We start from the raw sequence: 24,456 nt of genomic DNA on the forward strand, positions 1-24,456 counted from the left end.
AAAACTTGTACTTCAATTATAATATTTTAATTATAAAATTAAGCTTTTAATGGTAACACACTGAAAATAACAACTTTGGATTTATTACTGTCTTTTAGATTTCAGGAATATAAAACTGTCGAAACTTTGGTAACACTGCTTACTGATCAGCCTGAAGAGGTCCTTATAAACGTCATTGGAGCACTGGGAGAATGTTGCCAGGAGCAAGAAAATCGAGGCACTATCCGCAGATGTGGTGGAATCGCACCTATAGTGAAGTTACTGACTGCAACTAATCAGGCCCTGCTTGTGAATGTCAACAAAGCAGTGGGAGGTTGTGCAATGGAACCTGAAAATATGTCGTAAGTTATTAATATTCATGGCATTTTAAATATTGAAAACCAGTTCAGTTATTCTGATGCAAATATCGTCAATTCTAATCTGATTTAAAATATTTTTTACTTCTTGCTTTTACAGAACTGTGTGGGTTAGTTACATCCTACGGTAAATTTGCTATAGATAAAAAAAAATATTAAGGAAATATTTTGAAGGTAAAGCTTTTGCATTTTGAGAAAAATGAAATAAACCTTTAGTAAATTGGTTTTTGTTTTAAAGTTGAAATTCAAAGTTAAAAACCGCCATTTTAAAGTGCTGTATATACGTCCATATTTTGCCCTCTCTTTTTACTTCTGTTCTCAAGTCATTAAAAATAGCTTAAATTAGAGGAAGTTATTCTAAAAGGAAACATGTACATTTACTGTCATGAAAATAACTCTTATTTTTTTTTTTTGAAGTAGGGTATTTTTTGTATTGTAGATCTCTTTTGTCCCTCTCCATCATTCCTTTTGTGAACGCAGACAGTTTTGGACCCTCTTCTCCCCTCTTACACCTTTGCAAAATCAAAGAAAAAGACAGTCTTTGATTTTGTGATGTAGATTTGTACAAATTACAAAGATCGTTGAGTTTTATGATGAAGTGTTTCAGTTAAATGTTGAGGTCGGCATTTGCTGTGTTTTCTGTTCTCTTACAAGGATATTTACTTCGAGATTCTCAGCATATTTCCTTCCTTATACATAAGGGAGGTCAGAAAGAGAGTTTTATTAAGCTCCTCCTGCTCTGATTTGCATAATTCACTTGATATTCATATAGCAGTGCAGGGAATTCTTTTCCTGAATAAGGCTTTTGTTCTCATGCTTTGGCTGTCACCCAGTGGCAAAAGGCTGGATGGTACACAACTGTAAACATGGCTTGTATGAGCAGTTAGCCATGTAGCATTAAAGCATAAATAAATGAAATCGTTTTAGTGACATTTCTCACTAAAAATCAGCCTTTAGCATAATATATTAACCTAAGAGAATTAGCATTGCAAATAGTGAGAAACTTAAATGCCAATAAATATAAATTGATGTTTATAAACCCTCAGACATACTCCAGTATTCAGAGCTGTCACTTGTAGTATCCAGTATGGACAGCTTCATACTGGAATGTGTTCAGTATATGCATTTAAAAATGCAAGTTGCTGCTAAAATTGTGACAGAACAAAGTCTGTCTTGTCTTTAAGAAGGAGAAAGTACAGGTTTGGGACAAAATTTATATTATAGAATTTGTAAAGAGTGAACAAAGGAATCAGGTGTTGAATTAGGTTCATATAAAACATTCTCTGTTGAAGTTCCCAACTTTAGAAGTGTTTCTAAAAGTATTTCAAAATATTAGCAATTAAGCAAGATCTTAAATAAGTGTGAATATACTTTTTGCTACTACAAAAACATTACACAAATATTATTGTTAGCATGATTGTGCCATGTAGCTGATGTATTGTTCTAGCTATGCTTGTAGTACTAGATGAGATAATGCTGCTATATTTTTCCCAAAGCATGATTCATTCAAGTGTGAATAAATTTGATACTAATTCAGCAAAATGTTTAAAAATAATGCTTAGTTAAAATATTGACAGCAGTGTAACTGCTCATGTGTTTAAATTATTTCCTTGATTGAGTGATCTGCCTCTCACAGGGCACTTACAAGCAACTTTCCCCCCACCACTGACCTCCACCTCTCTCAAAAAAAAAAAAAGAAAGAAAAAAAAGAAAAAAAAAAAAAAGTATGTCCATTCCACTCCCTCCTCCTCCTCTCAGACAAGTAAAACAGAAGTTGAAATTGTGTCTCCTAATCCTAAGTGCTCTCCTTTTGGGGAGGAACAAGTCACCAAAGAGGTGAAATACACACACACAGAGAGTCTGTAGTATGACTTTTTTCTGTTTACAGAATTGGGGCCTAAAACAATAAATAGTCTTGTTAGAGACTATTGTGGAGGTCAGTCTCTTTGTGTAAATATTTTCTGAAGTTCTTAACCAAAAAGACACATCTTAACAAAGGTGTGGAAATGTGCCAAGATTACCTTCTAGATAGAAGTGAAGCAAAGCCACTTGTAGCCTGTAAGCATTTACAGGTGATGAGAATTTTCTGTTGCAGCAGGTTGATGCTTAGGTGTTTATGGTCTTTCAGATTCATATAGCTGGATCCCTATTACATTTCTTATTTCATAATCACTTATTTCTCAGAATGGTTTGACAGGTTCTAGGTAACCACTTCTTCTCTACTGTCTATTCCTACCAAATTTGTCAGGCAGGTCTTGAGGCTTGGGGGTTTTTTGTCATGTGGTACAGACAGGCTCTGTTTACAGTGTAACTTTGTCAGTTTGGCATTATAGAACCTTTGAAAATTATGATGGTTTTCCTGGATTCTGCTATCATTGGTTTTCATATGTTGAAAAATTTAAGCACTCATAAGAATTGAGAATTTTCAGATATATTCTAAATTTCATTAGCTGCAAGTGTGTTTAACAAAGGGTGACTTAGAGACTAAATATTCAGTTTAGCAGTTTTCTACTTTGAATGGGCTTATCCTTGCAACCGTAGTTATGTGAAGACCATACAGACCAAGAGTGGAGCTCACATAATTTCTGTAAATGATTTGGCTATATAATGAAGAGGTTGTGATTAATGTAAGAAATAAAGCATCATTATGGACTAGAAAAAGACGAGAATATTCCATGAAGCAGTGCAGTTAAATTCTGTGGGAAATACAGTGCGATTATCTTATGTTCCATGGAAGAAGCTTGCACTGACAAAGAGAGACTAATAGACAGGCATGGGTGAATCTACATCTTCTATATGTCTGTTATGAATTTTATTTCTGCCATGTTTCCTAATTGACACCGTGACTCTTACAACTACTGAATGGAAGGTACACTAGTGTTACTTTTCTGCACCAATCCTTTATTTCAGGACAACTTGAAGCAATTATGTGATTCTTACTGACTCTATTGAGCTATTTAAAATAAAAAACAGCAACCAGCTTCTCTCACAGCCAAAAATAAGTTGACTTATCTAAAAACCCAACATAATTATGTGACTGAAGTTCCTTACTCTTGTGTAGACAGCATGAAGCTGTTCTCCATACTTGGTGTGCTTTACCACCACTGACAGAGATCTTGCTGTATATTTTTTTACGTATGTTTATCTTTCTGAGGAACTCTTTATAAGTTATTAACTTTCTTTAACTAAAAATAAAAGAGTAGTGCATATTCTTTAACTGACACTAGATTTTCATTTGCCCTTTCCATTTGAAAATCCATAGACTGAATTGCTGGCATTGAAAACTGAGGGCTTAGAATCTTATAAACTAAAATGTACTATTATTTTAGCCAAGCAGATGGAGTTTGAGTCATTGGTATATAATACTATTTATCAAAGCAGTCAGCAGCAACTAGTGAAAGTTTTAAGAAAAATGCTAAATTGTGGTTTAAAAAAAGATGAGATTACATTCTGACAGAATTAAACCCTGTAATCTTACCAGTGAGCACAATACAGAGTCAGTATAACTTTGTTTATTTACATTTGTATTTGTGGTCTAAATTGGCAGGCAATTAAACTGAAGTTCTCAAAATTCTAGTAAGTAACATTTTAGTAGAGAAAGATGATAGATATGACAAACAGATGCCTAGGCTGTGTGTACATGTGTGTATTTTAGCAATTCATGTTGACATTTCTACTGGAAATGTTCAATATTAAGTTTTAACTTGAAAGAGAAGTACGATTTCAGAGTAACAGCTTTGCTAATTTCAGATATATTTAAAAAAGCAAAGTAAATTTCTAGAATTGTAAGCCACATCATGCTGATGATATTCAATGATATAATGATAATGAAATTCTTAAATAATGTGAAAAGTCTTCATTAGACAACTTTTGCCTGGGAGCAGAGAACAAAAGTAATTTTAAAAATTATCTCAAGTTGACCAAACTGCACTGATCAAATGTCAAATACCAATTCACTCTGACCTAAAAATTGCAGTAATCTCTGAATGGGTTTAATTGCATTAAAGTTATTTGCCCATAAGACCTGTTCTGTGTACACCATACATATGTTCTGTGTTGGAAGCAGGAAGATGTTTTGGTCCTACACCTTGCAGCTGCATTTTGGTAGGAGTGGTGATGCCCACTGAAAATGTCCCTTCACCTCAGCTCTAATCATGACTGGCCAGCACAGGAGCACATGACAGGAGTGCCTCTTCAGCCAGTTCTAACTGCCATTGCAACTTCCTTTGGTTATTTTGAGGAGCAGAATAATACGCACCTATTCTAAATTATGTCAGTGATCAAACAAGATCAGTCTGTGGCAGAGAACTTTGGATCAGAAGAGGTGGCCCAGTTCTATTGTGAGATGCCTTGGCTTTACCAAGGGATAGAGGCACAACAGTTCAGAACCTGGGCTCTTGATTTTGAACTCCACATATTCATGTATTGCTATGTATTTACAGTGAAGGACCAAGTGGCTTATAATAAAGTTTACATTTCTACTTTGAGTGAGTTTCATACCTGTTAAGATTTTGACTATTAATAGTGCCCTGTACATTAAATGCATTACATACATATGTACATATATACAACAGCAGATCAGCTATTCTATAAAGCAGTTAAATATTTGAATATTAAAGTATTAAATATTAAGACTTTTATATCAACTAAATATTGTATTATTTCAGCTTTTATGAGATTCCATTCAGCTTTCGAAGAAAATGTTTAGCATTTTTATTGAAAAACCTGTCTTTTAACAGTCCCATGTGTGGTTGCTTGCTCTAGATTTTAGTAATACTTTAATTTTATCGACAGAATATCAACAAATTTATAATTTATAAAATAAATTACTTCAGTGACTGAAGACAGAGTGAATAACGTCTAACTGTGGATGAATACAGAATTGAATGCCAACCAAAGTAAATTTTATGTTATATTTGCTTGTATTTATTGTGGTAAGAAGCTTTATTACTTCATCCTGCTAATAATATTATAATACATTGTGGGAAGAAAATTAGATACAAAAACTATTTAAAAAAGCAAATAATAATGTTATTTAACATTATGGCATCAAAGATAAAATTTTCAAGATTACAGGTCTATTTTTCTCTCTCTTTTTTTTGTGAAGAAAACTGAATGTGTATTTTTTGTCGGCTTCAAAAAGGAATTTTTACATAGGAAGGAAGTTAATGTCTAAGCACTTTTATAGAGGAAACATTTTTCAGGACCATTTATTTTAGTGTTCCCTTTGCTGTAAAGGCAAATGCACTCATTCAGAACCCATTTTCTTCATCTGTTGGATTGTGTAGTGAAACCATAGGAAGATTAAAAAATGGAACTCTTCAGCAGTGCTTTCTAGATTAGCAAATGTATGTTCTCAGCAAGATGAAAATAAGGTTTGTTCTTGCATGGTGATTACACAATGATAATTCTCCCAGAGTGAGAATTTAAGAGCATCATTCCTGTATGTAGAAGTCTTTTTATTTGTGTTAATCTAGTGCAACTGCAATTAATCAGTGATGAACAGTGTGATTTGGAGATGTTATTGTTTTGTTTCTACTGTTTCCTAGTTTAATTTTATTCATGTTGTATGATCAGAGAACTATGCTTTCACATATTCTGAGCTGGATTCCGTTGATCTAAGACAACTGGACTTTCCAGTCTTTAAGCAAAAGGCAAAACTCTTCTTCAGGAAATTAATGATAGAGGGAGGCTTGTTTACCTTGAAATACTGAAGACCAGAAAAGTGAAAAGAAAATGAATGTAAACTTGCAATTGAAAAGGAAGCTTTAAGAAAAATAGAAAGGAAAGATAAATCAGCCTAGAGGTTGTTTTTTTTAAGTGTGGTGGAAAAATCTGAGCTCAGTGTTTGGCTTCTATCTCTTGATTTTTATATACTTGTTGGAGCTGGGTCATTTATATTTAGCCCCTCTTGGGAGGAAGTACCTCATGTTGGTAAATGATCAGTACTCTGTTTGACTCGAAGAAAGATTCATGGGTTCTTTTTAATTAATTCCAATATAGGAAAAAATTCCTTGTACTTTCTGAATTGACAGGAGAGTAATGTTAAAATTACTTAAAAGTGTTTGGGGTTTGGAGGGACTTAAAAGTTTGTTTTGAAGCTTTTACTTAAGTCATCATTATTTTGTGAGCATATATGTCCAATTGTGTAGTTTGTGCTCCTACTGTTTTATTTTGTTATGTTAAGACTTCTGAATTTGTCCTTTGAATGATGATTTTCTTGCAATTGATTTGAAGCTGAGTGTGTAAAATAAACTATACTGACACTGGCAGATCTTAAAAAACTTAAGGTTTTTTAGTTTAACCATAGCTTTGTTCAAAAAGTATTATTTTGAAAAACATAGTTGTTTTAACAGTTTGCATAAAAATGTTATGAATAAAGTCTCTGCTTATTTTAGACAGACTTCATGACCTTATTTATTTTTTCTGCTTCAAATGATGATAGAATTGCATACAGAGTTCATTTTATAGTTAGTTTTAAAATTTCCTGGCAGAGCATATATAGTGAACACAAATGAGATGCTTTATCTGCTGTTTTTAAGCTCTCTTAAAAATGTATTTGAATTCTCTTCCATTTGCAATTAAAGCTAGAAACACATTATATGCAGTGGAACTTTTTACTTTTGAGGTTAGACAATGGTGTGCTTGCTTTTCTTCAACTTCAGCTCATTTGCTTTGAGTTTAACTCAGTTTTTTGAAAAAAGGCATGTTGGTAAAGGCTATTAAGTTTTGTCTGACCTTCCTTTCCCTTTAGGGTGTTCACTGGAACCTAATGTGAAGTTATGATCCCCAAGCCTGATCAATATGTAAACACAGATGGTGTAGAGATGATTCTGATGATAATTCATTTCTCAGTTAGTCATGAAGATACTTTGATTATAGTATGTTTAAGTAGTTATAACATAGTGCTCAGTGTTGGTCTTGTTAGGAAGGAACATATGGGAAACAAGTTACACGTTATTCATGCCCAACAAAGGATGCTCTGTGGTGTGACCATTTTAATTTCTAATGCTTGATTAGGAACATAGTATTTTAAAATATGTCATAGAGCAAGGTAAATACATTAAGCATAGACTGAATAAAAAGTTAAGTACATAGTTTTGGGCATAAATATTTGTTTTGGAAAGTATTTGTTACTATATGAAAGAAGCCAGTATGCTCAAATTCAGATTTCACTTTGCATGCAGATCGTTAAAAAGTCACATGCTTGTTTTCACGTTTATGAGTTCTGGTTGTAATGTAGCTTACTTTATCTACTATAAGCACTCTGAATGACAGTGCTGGAAAAAATAAGCAACATTAATGAGATGTAGTTAGAAAACATTCTGTCTTTGCATCATTTATTGGCACCCATCTGTTATAGTGGGCACCGTTTTTTGAGTATGTTGATGGTGATTAGCTGACAATAAAACACAAGTACTTGCATAAAGCAAAATAGTATGTCAGAATCATGACAGTGTTTCTTAGAGCAGTGTTCCAAACAAACTGACATCATTTGAGACACAACATTGTATACACCGTAATTAATACTCTCTTTTTTGGTCTGTTTCTGCAATAGGATAATTGACAGTCTAGATGGAGTTCGCTTACTATGGTCATTGTTGAAAAATCCTAACCCAGATGTTCAAGCAAGTGCAGCTTGGGCTCTTTGTCCTTGTGTTGAAAATGCTAAGGTAAGAAAGTATTTAAAGTAACAGTTTTGTTATAAATATACTCATAAATAATTTTAAAAAATATATTATAATTTTTTTATATTTGGATCATTTCCAGCAATACTTTGCTGTTTGCTACTTACACTCTATTTTATTCCATTAACTGCTTAAAAAACATATGTATTTACTTTTCAAAAGTGGATACTCCTCCATCTAGCACCCATTATATATTGTGTTTTGCCATTACAGTCTTTTCTGTATTGACAAATATATTTTAGTAACTTATCAGGACCTAAGTTTACTGTTCCCAAATAAAGCATGATGAAAATCTGACAATACTGAAAACAGAAAGCTTCTACTCACAGTCTATGAATAGCACAGGTAGTTCTAGTTGTTCTCCACTGTGAGGTACTTCAGCTGTGCTCTCAAGAGACCATCATTTGGTTTCAGAGCATATTTTAGACTTGGTGCCAATGTAATCTTCAGGTTTTCTGCTCAGACTGCCAACAAAAAGTGCCAGTTGTGAATAGTGGTGGTTGTACAGGTCAGTTGTGTACAGAAGACTGAGCTATTCATTTATTTCATGTCAGCTTCCAAATAGAGATAAAATAGTGAGGATAAGCTGCAAGTCATCTCTCTGAATTCTTAGCACTGGCATAGGGTAAAATAAATGGGCAAGGCTTTATTTCTCATTAGAAGTTTCCTAGAATACTAAATTTATACCTTAATCCTTCTACAGTACTAGCTTCCATTTCTGATTTACCTCTGTATTTAATGCAACTTTTGCATCTTTTCTCTACTATACCAAAAATATATATCCTTCTACACATAATTGAAGATTCTATGTAAAGAATAGTAATTCCTTCAAAGCACTAGGTATCTGTAGCATCCTTTACAGGCAGTTTCCTGTTTGGAATTGAGCACTGTGTAGCTACTATTAATTTATGTAGATGATTTGATGATACAGATATATGAATATAGAGATATAGTGATATATAGTGAGAAAATTTGGTATTGTTTTTTATAACCCAAGCATTTTTTATTTCTTCCCAATGATTTCTACAATGGCAGCTTGCTTGTTATTTTTCACACATGCTGGTTATTCTGAATTATCTTTTCATCCTTTTTTTCTAAATGTCTACTCTAGTGCAGTAAAGATTTTTGGTGCCTAATGATGCAGTCTAAAGATAACTCCTCTGTAAAGATACAAATATACCTGCCTCTCTCTTGAAGAATATTACTATAACTGAATGTTAAAATACTGCTTGATTACAGTACTGATGTAATACTTCCTATGTGTAGTATAAGACTCTGTGACTTGAAGTGCCAGAGTAGAACTGCCTATTGCTAGAACTTCCACTAAAAGCACTTTTTCAGCAACTAAGGGAATAGAGGACAAACACTGAAATTATGCATTACATGGATTTTTTTCTTCATTTTTTCCCTGGGGTGTTTGATGAGTGCAAGCTATGTACACCCTTAGTGTAGCTATTCTCCTTTCATCTCTCTTGGCTGCCTGCCCTAATGCTAATCTGTGATCCCACAAAGAGTTCTTTGTGTGACACTGAGGCCAAGTGGCTCACTGAAACAAACCTACCAATAATACCCTTTCCGCTGACACTGAATAGAAAGAAATATGTATAAAGCAGCAACTACAGCCACGCTGAGGAAGTGCACCAACTATTTCTATCTAGAGAGAATTTGGGTTTTTTTTGTTCAGAGTTAATATTATTCAACAATTTACACAATCTTCCAAGAAGCAGTTTGGTTTATGCAGTGCTTGATTAAAAAACAGAAATAAATACATGACTTTAAAGGGTTATGTGTGTTCTGGCCTTTCTAAGCTTGTACTTGGGGCCACAAACTGTGTTTCAAATAGCTGTGAGAATGGAGTCCATTTTCTTTTTGTGTTCTTTTGTGGAAGCTGTTGTGGTTCTCTTCTGTGTTGTGGAGGCTCACAGATGAAATTGAACTTGTTAGTAGTATCATAAACAAATTTTTATAACGATGTCATGTAGCATCCATTTTTCTGCACAGATATTTTCATTTTACAACCAACTTAAAGGTTATTTTCTGTATTTTAAAAATCTTAGAGGCTAATCAAAAATTCTGATAGGGCAGTTATAGTATATGATTACATGTTTCTCTTTCATGCTTACTCTCACTATAATCTGTTTAAGAGTACTTCCTGTAGAAAAGAATTTTATCAGTATGATGTAGCTAAATGATATTGTTTGTTACAAAGGAATTAAAGGAATTATCTTAATAGAAGCAGATTCTTATTAATCAGTTCCTTACTTCCAAAAGGAAAAGTAACTACTGCAGGCACATTGCTAGTAGCAAAGTGTAAGTGCACTGTCCAAGAAACACAAATGATTATGAAAAATGAATAAGAGAAGTCTACTCAACGCTGTTGATGTTGGAACAGCAATATTTGGTTATGATGCTTCTTTGAAAAACAGTACTTGTAATGTTCTCCCAACATACATCAGCCCAAACATAAACATTTGGAGAAATTCTACAAAGATGTAATTTGGGCTATTATAAAAATCACCCAAATGCATTGTGCCAATAAGAGGAGCACTGCCAGCTTGAGTCTGTATGAAAATTCCTGTTTCCTCACCGAGGAACTTTCTACTTGAATCTTTAAAGAAATTAAAAGAAAAAAAAAAGAAAAGGGAGAAAAGTTCTAGAGGTTATTTTCTGTCCTCATATTTAGTAGAGTTTTGGGTGAAAACATTAAAATGCAAATGGTAATGTTAGGCATTGTGGTTTTTTGTCCTATGTGCCTGCATATCAACTTTCAACATTCAGTTTTAGCTTTTTTTATAGCTACAAATGTGAGGCTTTCTTAAAGAATATCGTTAAGCCATCTCTGTATAGAGTTGTCCTGGTTTCAGCTAGGATAGAGTTAATTATTTCTCAGTAGCTGTTACAGTGCTGTGTTTTGTCTGTCAAAATAATTTAAGGAATTAAAATTATTAAGGAATCAAACTACCAGAGCTGGTAGTTTGAAAGACAAGAGAGAGAAAGTTACTCTGTTTTCCTAAAATTTACTTGTGGAATGACATCTCACTCTTTTCTGATAAATGGTGGTTTCAGTTCTACAGGAGACTGTCATGGGTGTGATGAAAGATGATGAGACATCTAAAGTTGTCTTCATGTTTCTTTCATAAGGGGAAAGAGAATGCCCATGCTGACAGAATAAAACCTACACCAAAACTAAAACCAGGTTTAAGAGGGAAGGGTCACAAAATGAGTATGTGTGAAGGTCAATTAGTCTCCAGTCCTGCAACAGAATTATATAATGAAGAAATGAGTTTTGCAGCCAACCAGCCTGGAGTTAACCTATGGGTAGAAAACACGTTGCTGATGACCTATATTCTTACATAGATTTTGCTTGTTATGGAAAGTTTAACATAACCATATGTATAAAACCACAGAGAACATTTCTTTTCTAAGAATAACAAAGAAATGTAGTTGAAGTTGGAAATTCTCCTAATATTTAAAAAATAGTCAAACCATTTGCTGTTTTAAATACATTAGGATGCTTTCATTGCACATTTTGCTAATTTTAAACTATAGTGTGTAAAGATAATTGTGCTCCATACTGCACACTGTTGTTCCTTTGTTTTATATTTTAAAACTTTTAGTTAAGTACTACCAATGCATTTTTGTTTATGTACCAGTCTTGTATTAAGCCTAAAATGTCAAAATTCCCTTCTTGTGTATGTACAGCTTTTCCAGTTTCTTTGTTCTCCTTTCTATGCTTCTTTCAATTTTACACAGAAACCTTGGTTCAAACTTAGTGCTCTTATTGCTCTCTTTCCATTTTTCTATTTGTTTTCTCTAGACATTATAATTTTTTACTTCTGTCATACCTAAGTCTCCATATTTGTTCTCATTTTATGCAATTTTTACTCCCTGGTATCTGGATTTAGATCTTCCAAATTTTTAAGCATTTTTTAGTAGCCAAGCATCAAAAGCGTACCATAAGAGAGACAAAAAGGATTTTTTTGCTTGCCTCTGAAGCCTTTCAGAGAATCAGGATGCTCAGAAATTTAGGAAGCCCAGGAATCCTGACCTGGCTTGGTGAATCCATAAGTGACTGCCATGCTTGCAGGGTGCATACAGAACCAGCTCATCCAATGACTCTTGACATAGGCTGCCTAGTTTAGTGAACTGACTCTCAGGAATTATTTGGGCTTCCTGCAGACATGTTGGAGATCCTGAATGGACTGACCACGCCCTGTGGTCTTAATGTCCACAAATATATGAGTCCAGTTTCTGTAAAATGTGGAAGCTGGGAACCAAAGGGTGCAGTTTGTATCTCCCTTGCACGGGAGCCTCGGGCCCTAAGCTCCATGTAAAGCAGCTGCCTGAGAGCTTGGAGACCACGAGAAGCCAAGAAGCTCAGGAGCTCCTGGAGACCTGGATTTCCAGCTGTTTGGCAGCCCATCAGGCAAGAAGTCAAGGATTCTATGAAAACTAGAAGCCAAGGAGCCTGGCAGGCTGCTCACCAGCCATCTGGCTGACAAGAGAAAAGATGAAGAGACATGCTGGTTATTTAGCCTGCCTTTCTGCCTGGTTTCTGTCAAAACTTTTCAAGAAGTCGTTGTGTTCTTATGGAAGATTTTGGTTCCATTCCATTAGCATTTTCTGATGGAATACTGTTCCACTGGAAAATATTTGACCAGCTTTTCTTGTAGCTTGGTTTATTAAAAGCTACGCATGCTAGTCAACAGCTTGCTGTGTAGCTTCTTTACTTTTAAATCTGGTTCGCTAATTGGATTTTAAAAATCTAGAAAAAGTTTAAACCTCATCCTCCTCTAATTTTTTTTCCTCCCTTCTTTGATTTTCCTTTTTGTCCATGTCACTCTTTTCCTGTCTTTACTCTCTCACTTGCCACTTGGGATTTCCGTAGGTCTTAGAGCAAGAAAATAGCGTGGAGATCATTGTGTTTCATTTGCTACATAATATATACCAGAAGATTTCAAGCAATCATTTTATTTAGTAATGAAACTTTTTATTGAACTAAAACATATTTAATACTTCGTGCTGCTTGTTCAGATTCTCAGTGGTCTGTAATGGTGAGTGGTACAACATTATATGATTGCTTTCTTAAATTCCACTCTATTTCTGGATCCATGCCAGACATGCAAAGACAAACAGTAACTGTTTTAGCAATTTCTTAGTTTGTGTTGTCACTGCATTGATTGTTTCACTAGAGTATCCTCAGAACATTCTAATATTGCTGTCTGCATTTCTACTTACTAATATGTAATATTGAATTTCATTCTAGTGATGACTGTCTCATAAACATATTAATGATTATAAGACGTTTGTTTAGACATGTTTGAATTCAGTTCAATCAAAAACCAATTGAAATAATGTTTTTCCAGTTATTCAATATTACTTGTTTCTTATATATCCATTACTTAAACGCTCCTCAAAATAATCTAAAGTAATTGAGACAACTGTGGCCTCAAAGGACTTTGATATTCATTGTTTCACTGCTTATGTGAACAAAATTTTAGAAAGGGATTTTGGCAGTTATCCAGGACTGAACTTCAGGTACAGTCTGCCAGACTGAAAAGTAAGGAAAACAACAGACAGAAAGATTACTAAAAATTGCATTAGTGACTAGGTAGACTTTTTTCTCCCCTACATTTTTAGAGAACCTGCATTGCATGCCTTCTTGGGCTGTATGCTTGGATAATTGACTTCACTTTGGTTTCTTGAAACTGTCAAGAGCAATACAGTTGCCAAGTGTAGAATGGTCAAATCCCTGAAGAGAGAGAGGAAATTCTGAAGAGGAATTCTGCTCTTACAGGCTATAGAGTAGCATTGGAACTATGTCAAAGCAACTCTGTTTTGTTGCTTTGGCTTTAGTTGCTTCTTTGAGGTAAAGAGGACAAGAAAATCCATGTTCATGGTCTGCTGTTGTTTTTCCCAACACATTGCATTTTCTCGCAGAATGACAGTGGAAGCCTCCATAAGTGTATAGACAGGAATAAAATTAGTCTTAAAATATAAAGTTATTTGATCAATATTACCATTGAGTTATTTAATAAGAACAGTGAATAGAAACTTCCTTATATAAATTTTGTTTTCTGTTTTCACTAAGCATCTGTAATATAGAAACTTCTTTGCATGTCTTTATTTTGAACTTAAAATTAGTTTGTGTACTAGAATGAGAAGTTATTCAGCTGGGAATAGCAAATGAAAAGGAAAAACTTCCTTCATTAAAGAAAAGGTAGTTTAAAGATGACTCGATAAATAAAGTTTGTTTGCCCAGCCATACCATCACTTCTTTGGGCTAAAGTGATTCAATTTGACAAATTAGCTTTGACTCCTTAAGCTTTTTAAGATGTTCTGAGAGTGAAATATTACTTTTCTTTAGTAGAGAAATTTTATCTTTCAAGTGGAGTATATTTTAAAGATAAACACAATGTATTTTTGTAATAACATGTTTAGTTTTAAATTTTTCAAATAAAGAAAACACTTTTCACTTTGGAAGAAATAAGAAAGGAATTGCATTATGAAAGAATCCAGTAGTTGTTCTATGAGACTTGTATGTCTCTACTTAAGACGGATGAACTTTATTTATTTAATGAAAATAAACACAAAACACATAGCATATTGTGATGACAAAACCCAAAAATCCCAAATGTTCTCCTTGTATGAATACTACAGAGATCAAGTCCTACAAATACCATAATAGTTTCTGCTCTTAATTAGAAAAACTGCAAAGCTGATCTGTCTCACAGTATTTTTGCTCTTGGCTGAAGCCAATATAGAAATAAATGAAAAGGGAAGGTTAACTGCATCTTGTTAAAAATCATGCAGGCCAGCAAGATGCAGGTATGGAGTAAAGAGTAGGCAGATGAGGCCTTTATTAACACAGCAGGTAACTTTTCTTGCCTCGGCATCTATGCCAGTTAGGTGTGTTTTTACTGCTTGAACTTGCAAACTCCTTCCCTTGAACTCAGTTTTAAAATAGTATTTCTCATACTTTCTGAGAATAAAAACTTCCACTACTTAGAAGATGTGGTCACGTGAAGTCATGAAAGATTCTATTATCTCTTCCTTTCTTCTTTAGCCACTTGAACCATAATTTAACAATCCATGTTTTTTCATGTGTCACCTCATTTTAAATGTTGCATTAAAAGGTATAATACTGATGAAGATACAAAGTTAAGGTATCTCCTGTTAATACAATAAAGCCTTCTTCCCCCTTTCAGTTGTTTGTTTGTTTGTTTGTTTGTTTTACATTTCTATGACTTCTTTAGATGTCTTTGCATTTGGCCTCTTTGTTCAGCTCGGGAAATATTATTGTTAAAACAGATGCATTCAGCGTATCATTACCACATGCACCCAGACATATAAATAAAATTATCTGTTTTATCGCTTGTTAGTGATTTTATCTGTGTTTTTCTCTATAAAGACATTTTCTAGACTTTATTCTTAACTTTTTTCCCCTGCCTAATTCTACCTGAATAGCCTTGTTATTTAAGAAATAAAGAAATAAACTTTTGTCATAATAGGTAAGGGAGTGGAACACATGGATAAAACGTAGTACAGATAAATATGAAAGCTTAACACACACCAGTAGCTGGAAATCACATACCCTTTGGGTTTCTGGACAAAGTAAGTTGTTTGTCAATTAATTTTGAAGGTGGAATTTAAAGATTGCGTTTTTTTCTAATTGAAACAAAAAGTAAGGAAGTATTTCCAAATAAATGTTATATATTCTTTTTTCTTTTATGTTAAAAAAAGTATAAATGAAAATAACCAAGAGTATATGATGACTGAAATCACAGAAGTTACTTAACACTATGAGCAGTATCTGATCATTCATACAAAGAACATAGATTCAGAAGACTTCAGTTGTGGCCTCTGCAATCACAGCCACAACTTCATATAAATTCGTTTTGAAATATTGATGTATGGCAATTGACTATAATAAATATATGTATTTCAATTTTAAAAAAAGAAACCTAGAAATATATTGTACAAAGCAAGTGTGTGGTTTTGTTTAAATGATACAAAAACCATCATGTTGGTTGTTTAAATTTCTCCAAAAAAAAAAAAAAAGAAATCTTCTACATAACATAAAGGATTTTAAAGCTCTCATTTTGGTCCTTCTATCTGTTCATTGTTCTTCAAATTTCTTGCTGTTTTGCTTTCCTCTTTGTCTTGCACAGACCACCAGACTACACCCACAATCACTTTTGGGAAGCTTCCCTGACATGTGGTTTCTGCAGTTTCCCTCTGCTTTTCATCACTGGTAAAGTTCCTTTTGGGAAGCTTCCCTGACATGTGGTTTCTGCAGTTTCCCTCTGCTTTTCATCACTGGTAAAGTTCTGTCCTTGTGTTTACTTGGTTTTGCAGATGATTGTTGAAACTCTTCTGTTTCTTACTGCTGAATTGTTTATATGTTATTCCATGACTGTAGTGGGATGTACTCCACTACAAAATGTGGAAAGTGTAAGCTTGTCAGAAGAGAAATTCAACAAATAGGGTTATAATCATCTGGAAAGAAATTATATACAGGTAGAAAAATATAAAATGTCGGTATTGGTTCATTAAGATGAGATAAAGGCTCTCTTATCTCTTCATGGAATATCTTTCAAAGGCAGGAATAGGCAGATAGGTAGATATCTGAACCATGCAGAAACACAGAATCATGTTCAGGGCCCTTTTACATCTTAGACCTTGTACTGTAGCATTTACCTGTTGAACAGAGGCCTTTCTCATCTGTTGAGGCAATATTTATGCACAAGGTAATGCTGTAGTGACCTTCAAAGATTGGAAGTAAATATAAAATATTTCAGTTTCTTTTCTCCTCCCACGTCTGGTAATTTAGCTTCTAGCCCTTGAATACGTGTAGGTAAGAAATTTGTGTGTAAGGCTTCCCCAGTAACCCGTTATATATCGCCTTGGGTTGAATTTTTAAATTTCAAGACAAACATGAAAACCGATATGAAGAAACAGTGTTTTCATTCAGGTGATTGTCTATAGATGCATTACATTGTGGTGTGCATACACCAGAAATTACAGAGGAACATTCATGCTGGTGTATTGATGGGAAATCCTATGTAACCCCCCCTGATTCTACATGCAGCTCACAAGGTAATAGAGAGGCAGAGCACTGCCCTTCCTTCTCTTTCTTAACTATTTTTCTGAGCCACAAACCTGTATTGTCCTTCTTCTGCATTTAGATTCTATTTTAATTTCTATATGGACCTCTGTTATGTGTTCATTTTGGGGGTTTTTAGGACTTCTGCATGAAGTTTGCTTTGGTTGCTGCCTTTTTTCCACATGCTGTGTCTTCTGTTTTTTGCCCTTACACAGTTTGGCTTTAACCTCTGCCTTCCAGTCTCAAAATTTGTTCTGCCTGTGGCAAAAAATATTTCATTCCAGCAGGCCTACCCACCACTTTTGCTTTCTGTGAGAAGGAAAACATCACAGCTAAGAGTTCCATTTCACATTTAGACCCAGAAAAAAAGATGAAGCTTCAGCATCTCATGAAATCTTCATTTACCAAGTCCATGATTTGATGGATTTGCTCAACAAAGCTAACACAATACATTTGGACCCTACTCTGTTCATAAATCAGACCCCCAAAAGAAATAAATATAAGCAAAACCATGCTTGGTCTTCAGGGTCACTCCCTAGCCCTAGGAAAATTCAGACCATCCATGTTTCCACTTACATGAAGTCCAAAGGGTTTCAGGAGAGTGGCTAGTATTTTTTATTCAAAATTCTCCTCTTCCTATTCCTATTCTCCCGTTGAAAGAAACAAATAAAAGTAATTCCACTTGCAGACCATTCTTTCCATCCCTGCACATTTATCAGCACTGAGGAGCACAAGCTGAAATTTATCCTATGAAGTTACTGCCAACCATTTCACTGCTTAGCTCTCGTTCCAGTGTAACAGGTTGACACCAGATCATCCAATGCCACCTTCAGATGTGCCACCATATCATCACTACAGGAAGTCTGTGCTCAGGAAATTTCTTAATCAGAGAGAATACTTTCATATTGAATAACCCTTAATGGTTTTTCTTTTTTCTTTGAATTTGCCTAACATGTACATTTTTTGAGAGCCGCTGCAATCCTGCTCCAAGGACTTCCAACTTCTCAACTGTATGTTGTTTAAAAACAATTTTGATTCTAAACATGTCACTCACTAATTTCCTCTGATGAGCCTAGTTCTCCAAGAGAGATCCTGGTGTGCCCTTCGCACTGTACTCAAGGTTCTGTACATCTATATCACACGGCTCCTTCTTTTTCTTTTATTACCTTGAGTGTCCTAGTTGGTTAGTCATTGCTTCTACAGAACAGTTCCCTAACACTGATTATTATCTTGTTGTCTTTCTCTAAACCTTTTTTAATGTTATGATAACTTTTTGAAGATGGTAAAAATGGACCAGATCTGCCCACTGTATTCAAGATCAAGGCACACTGTTTTCTATTTCATTTTTATGGGCAAACTTGGAGATTTTTCTGGGGTAGTTTTTGTGTTCTTTATTCATATTTTACATTGATTTTTCATACACTGAGGTGCAAAATGGTTCTCCCACAGTTGCTGTTATGACTTGTGTAACATTCCCTCTTAAATATTCCTGAATACTCACTAGCACTGATACAAGAAAATAATATCGTCATTCCTTTGTTTTAGCCATCAGATTCAATGTAGGAGACACTTTGAGAGCCTAAGAGGAGTGTCTGTTGCTGTGTTAGATGCCCTAAGGTGTGCAAAGCACCCATCTGCCACTCTGATACTACTGATAAGTGAGACTTGCACCCTTCCAGAGTGGCAGCTTTAGACTTTTATACCCTGCGGTATGAAAAATGATAGATACCTTTATTTAGGCATTGAATTTCTGCCTGGATGGTGATATGTAAAACAGTCTAACTCTCATACATCAATCAAAAGAGCTCCAAGTTTCAAATTAGCCATATTTCTTGGTGAAGGCAGCACAGCAATTGCTGCAGTTTTGAATAAATATGTCAAGCCAATCTCTTTTTTAAACATTTGCATATAAATACTGATTGGATATTTTAAAACTATGTTTCTTTTGATTCTCATTTAGAATTCTGGGGAAATGGTTCGATCATTTGTTGGCGGCTTGGAACTGATAGTCAATTTGCTAAAATCAAAGGATAAAGAAGTTTTAACAAGTGTATGTGCAGCCATTGCAAATATAGCTAAAGATGAAGAAAACTTAGCAGTTATGACAGATCATGGAGTTGTCCCTCTGTTGTCCAAGCTAGCAAACACAGTAAGTAATATTTAAACATATCATACAAAGCATCGGAATTTCTTACATCAGACTGCATTATGCCTAACTAAAAAGTTATGACAAGAGCAGTAGATTTTGCAACAGTTACAAGGAAGAGATCTATGGGATGTATATTGGACATCAAAACAGTCTGTGTCTGCTGCTAAAATTGGTTTGGAAGGTGAGCTTCATTTTAATGATTACTGTTGCAGAATACTGCTATTGAGAGGTGCAGCTGCCATATGAAAAAAGCACAAAGGGTTGAGAAAACAATAAATTTGAACATGCAGAAAAATCTCGCTGATGGGGCTATATTTTACATTTTAATGTTATCTTATCTAATTTCCAGTCAGTCTAAAAGTACCTTTGAAATCATAAAAAAATTCACAGCACTTGCTATAAAAAGAATATTAAAGGACTTTTAATAGCTCTATGCCTCACAGCTCTCTCCAGTTTTAATTGTACTGCAATTAAATTGGGATGCCTTAAAGATGTGTGAGAATACAATTCTGCTTTCAGATGAATATTTTGTTGTGTGTTGACTTTAATTTGTTATGTTTTTACCTTCTTCAGAACAATAACAAGTTAAGACGTCACTTAGCAGAGGCCATTGCCCACTGCTGCATGTGGGGCAGCAATAGAGTTGCCTTTGGAGAGACCAAGGCTGTGGCTCCTTTAGCACGGTACTTGAAGTCAAAGGATCCATTAGTTCATAGAGCCACTGCTCTGGCTTTATATCAGCTTTCAGAGGATCCCAACAACTGTGTCATCATGCATGAAAATGGAGTGGTGAAGGTGAGGTGGAAGCTTTTTCTTCTTTGGGGTTCAAACTATTGAAGAGGTTTGGCATGGTCAAAAAAAGAGATCTGTAATTTCAAATAGATCTTGAATACTGCTGTGTACCTCAAATTATTTTCTAAACTTTATCCTAAAAATGTTTGGTTAATTAGTGAATTAGGAAACAGGATTTTTGGTGCCAAAAATATTACAACTAGGTGGGTTTTGGGAATGGAAGTATGATATGGACATTCATCTTTAGAGTACTTTACTACCTAGGCTGGTAGTGACATGACATCAGCATTTTGTCATTCTCAAATGACATTTGCTAAAGAAACTGAATTATCTTAATGAATGGTTGCCTAATATGGCAGTAAGTCACCTAGATACTGAGTGTAACTGGATTTGGGGACAAATTGAGTATTACAAAGGCTTAGTTTATCTGGAGGTGTTTTGTGAATTCTGCATTCACTTACAAAATCCTTGTTTTGGGTGTTAAGCATAATCACATTCTGCAAAGATTTTATCCTAGAACAAAATTTTCTTTCAAAAAGATTTTTTTAAGCAAAGTTTTGTCTCACTAGTTGAAGGCAGAAGAGTTATTCCTTTGGCATAGGAGGGATGACCATTATTGCTTTAGAGATGGTGATAGTAGGAGTTCTCAATTTTCATAAATTCTCTGAAAGATTCACTGTATGCAGACCTTTCATTTTACATGATGTTCAGGTGAATATGTTTACAGTAAGAGTTGACTTATAATGCAGTGTTATTATTAATGTTGATTTTATGCCTGCATTTATGATGGTGTTCTTCATTGTGAGCATTTTCAATTCTGGCACAGTTAATGTCCTGAATTATCATGTGTTTAGCTATAGTTGGCTTTAAAGGATCCACTGGTCAAAAATACTTAAATATTCAGTTTAAGGGCCAGTACTTGAACTTACTCAAATCTAAGCTACCCTTTCAGCCCTGGAGAGTAACACCTTCCTATCACAGTCCCATTATATTGGCTATAAAGCACAGAGGAATATGTGCTGTACTACAGCATTAGCACTTGTTGATTTTTTTAATCTTGTTTCTCTCGCTGTTCAACGGGCACAATCCATTTTCTGACCTTCTGTCATCTGTTTTCTTTCATTTTGTTATGCAGATTCCAGGTTTTATAAGTTGTAGCACACTGATTCTTAGGATGCACTTTTAGAATAATTCCACCTCACTCTAGGTTCACCTTTATTTTTCAGTCCTAGTTAAAGTGTTTAGACTAATAAAAAAACCTTAATTTGGACTTCCAGATGAATAGGAATGTACAGAAAAATATAACAAGCATTTAATGTTTTTTATTATTCAAAATATTCTGGATTTTCCAGATGTGCTAGTCCAAGGGCTTTTGTTCTGTGTTGCCAGAGCTGAGCCAATCATGAGGCAAATCAACACATGCACCACGACAGCTCAGGGCACAGATGACCAATCCACCAACACTTAAGAGCTTGACTCCCTTGCTGGCCCTGTCGGAATTGCCATAAAGAACCAATAACTGGAGAACAGAAAGGCTAGAGAGACATTCCCAGATGGCAAGGAGAGTGGGTGGAGATTTAATTGCACAAATGCAGGAGTCAGTACAGAGCTGAGTCTTGCCTGCCCTATTCAGTTGGTCTGAGACAGTAGTTGCAGCACTGTCTGGGCTGTTGGATATCCTTGCCCAGTGCTTTGCAGTAATGACAGAATGCCTGGGTGTTTTTTTCCTTCTTCTAGCCTCTCCAGTGAATAGCTGACTGAAAGCATACTTTGTATTTATATAGAGGTTGTTATGTACAGGTTATTCCAGGACCAATCATATGTTTTCTAGGAAACTTGTTTGGATTTGATTTTTTTTTTTTAATCTTTACCAGATATCTGGTGTTTCAGTGATCGTGCACAGTTGGATTAATGTCACAGACCCTGTAGTTGAGACTAGGTTGCAATACATGCCTGGTCCCAGGTGTTCTTCAGCACATGTTCATGTGCTGTGTTCACATACAAAGAATGTGTGATGCTTCAGGGAAACATTTAGTCTGTGTGAATGACACAGTTGCTGAGTGCTTTAACAGTTGGTCAGAGACTTTCTCAAAGCATTAGACTTTCTGACCATTCCCTATTCAATGTGTGTATAGATGTTTTTGTCCAGGAAACCAGTAATAAAATTATAAACAGAAAATAATTCCAATCAGATTGTTGAGTTTCACATTTTGCTACTGCTTCAAACATTATTTGGGAATTACAAAACAACAGTTGAGAGAGAACCAGTGTTGGAAGTTTTCACCTGTTTGTAACTGCACCCAAATTACATTCCATTTTCTCAAGTGAGTCTACATGATAAAAATCTTGGGAAGTCGCTGGTGTATGTCAGCTGCCTTGTGAACTTCTGAGGAGACAAACGGGGATTTTGGAGGACGTTTAGAAAGGCAGTTTATGGTTTTTATTTTATGTTCAGTTCCACAATCAGTGCTCTTATGACTGGGAATGGAACAAAGGTTATGACCTGTGACAGATGAATAAATGCTTTCTTTCTACCAAACACCAGGACATATTTCCCCTTTCTCAAGTAAAAATTCATGGCTGTGCTAGAAAATAGATATTCATTTTCAAGGATCTAGTAATGACATGTGGGACATTAGACAGCAGAAGAAATTGTTAGACATCAGAGTAAGGAACAGGTATCAGTTTGAATTCAAAATTGGAGATGGCCATCCACAAACCAAGGGAGAAGAGACATCCAGTGAGGGTTTGGCAGTTTACAGCTGAGATAAGCAGGAATATCAGGCAACATTCTTTATACTTGGAGTCTGTCACCACTGAAGAGAAGAGAAGAGAAGAGAAGAGAAGAGAAGAGAAGAGAAGAGAAGAGAAGAGAAGAGAGAAGAGAAGAGGAGAAGAGAAGAGAAGAGAAGAGAAGAGAAGAGAAGAGAAGAGAAGAGAAGAGAAGAGAAGAGAAGAGAAGAGAAGAGAAGAGAAGAGAAGAGAAGAGAAGAGAAGAGAAGAGAAGAGAAGAGAAGAGAAGAGAAGAGAAGAGGAGAGGAGAGGAGAGGAGAGGAGAGGAGAGGAGAGGAGAGGAGAGGAGAGGAGAGGAGAGGAGAGGAGAGGAGAGGAGAGGAGAGGAGAGGAGAGGAGAAGAGAAGAGAAGAGAAGAGAAGAGAAGAGAAGAGAAGAGAAGAGAAGAGAAGAGAAGAGAAGAGAAGAGAAGAGAAGAGAAGAGAAGAGAAGAGAAGAGAAGAGAAGAGAAGAGAAGAGAAGAGAAGAGAAGAGAAGAGAAGAGAGAAGAGAGGAAAATTCACAGGCAACTGAAAGCAGCTCCAAGCCATCAATTCTTCATGGAAACAGCAGAATATTTCCCTTAGAACTACTGCAAAGGAGCAAAGATGTCCACCTATATTTGCCTGCTGCTGAAACCTAAGAACAATCAAGCTCATTCATGACAAAGATATGTAACTGTGAGCTAAAGAGTACAGGTTTGTTATAAAGGATGCTCTTATAAGACAAATTGTAAAAAGACTGGGGAGGAAATGGGAGACTGAGAAAGTGCAGCTACTTTAGTGGTGAAAAGATTAGTGTAAACATGTTTTAAAGGAAGAAGTAAAGTCATCAGAAGATGCTAAAATATATTTAAATCATTATCCTACAGACCATGTCAAGATAATACAATGCTACTCTGTGTTGCAGTCACTCATTTTCTTGGTTATGTTGGCAAGCTGTAGATTTGGATTGTTTCTGAAGGGTGTTAGTGAGGATGGTGGTGTGATAGGACAGGCACTCATGCAAGTGCTCATAATATACCTTCTAAAAGGCTTCAGATATTAAAATAATTCAAAGTATATACCAGTGAAAAACATATAGCTGATAATTCCTGGCCATTCTTCCTCCCCAAATGGAGGAAGATGAAAGATAATCTCTTATGGAAGTTAATTTCCGCTATTGCAGAAGTTAATTTCTGACTTTGTAAGTGATAAAGGACTTGGTTTTGTGGATGATGATGGTGATGATGATGATGATGGTGATGATGATGATGATGATGCTGAAGAAAGCTCCTTTACAAGCTTTCTGTGTAAACAAGGCTTAGGGAATTTGAATGGCCTCATCATCTACAGAGTTGAGGCCAGTCTTTTATTACGAGGCTAATGAGACTCTGAGGAGTCTCTGAGGAAATTATTAAAGTAATGAAAAAAGTAAGAACAAGAGAAAATAAGCAGCCAAAGTCAGGCTGTGGAAGAACAAAATTAATCAAATTAGTAATTCATCTTAACTTTAAATGTTTACAGTGTGCACATGCCAAACTGTAATAGTCATCCTGATTCATATAATAGTGAAGAAAGAGGAATATGTTTTTTATTGTTTTATCTCTTTTAA

General features: G+C 35.1%; 1 protein-coding gene across 3 annotated transcripts in view; it reads left to right on the top strand.

Annotated features, from left to right (window-relative positions):
* The window catches only part of ODAD2 (outer dynein arm docking complex subunit 2), a 72,132-nt gene that overhangs the window by 29,490 nt on the left and 18,186 nt on the right, over positions 1–24,456 (top strand). For 2 of the 3 annotated variants that reach the window (XM_088160130.1, XM_088160140.1), the window contains 4 exons: positions 99–341; positions 7,915–8,029; positions 19,111–19,299; positions 19,873–20,094. In XM_088160130.1, the coding sequence (XP_088016256.1) occupies positions 99–341; positions 7,915–8,029; positions 19,111–19,299; positions 19,873–20,094 (769 nt within the window). Of the gene's footprint in view, positions 1–98; positions 342–7,914; positions 8,030–16,215; positions 16,299–19,110; positions 19,300–19,872; positions 20,095–24,456 lie in introns of those variants that run through there. The other variant, XM_088160135.1, reaches the window with a different exon arrangement.

The sequence above is a fragment of the Sturnus vulgaris genome, chromosome 1 (assembly GCF_052056855.1).
Source record: "Sturnus vulgaris isolate bStuVul1 chromosome 1, bStuVul1.hap1, whole genome shotgun sequence".
Lineage (NCBI taxonomy): Eukaryota > Metazoa > Chordata > Aves > Passeriformes > Sturnidae > Sturnus > Sturnus vulgaris.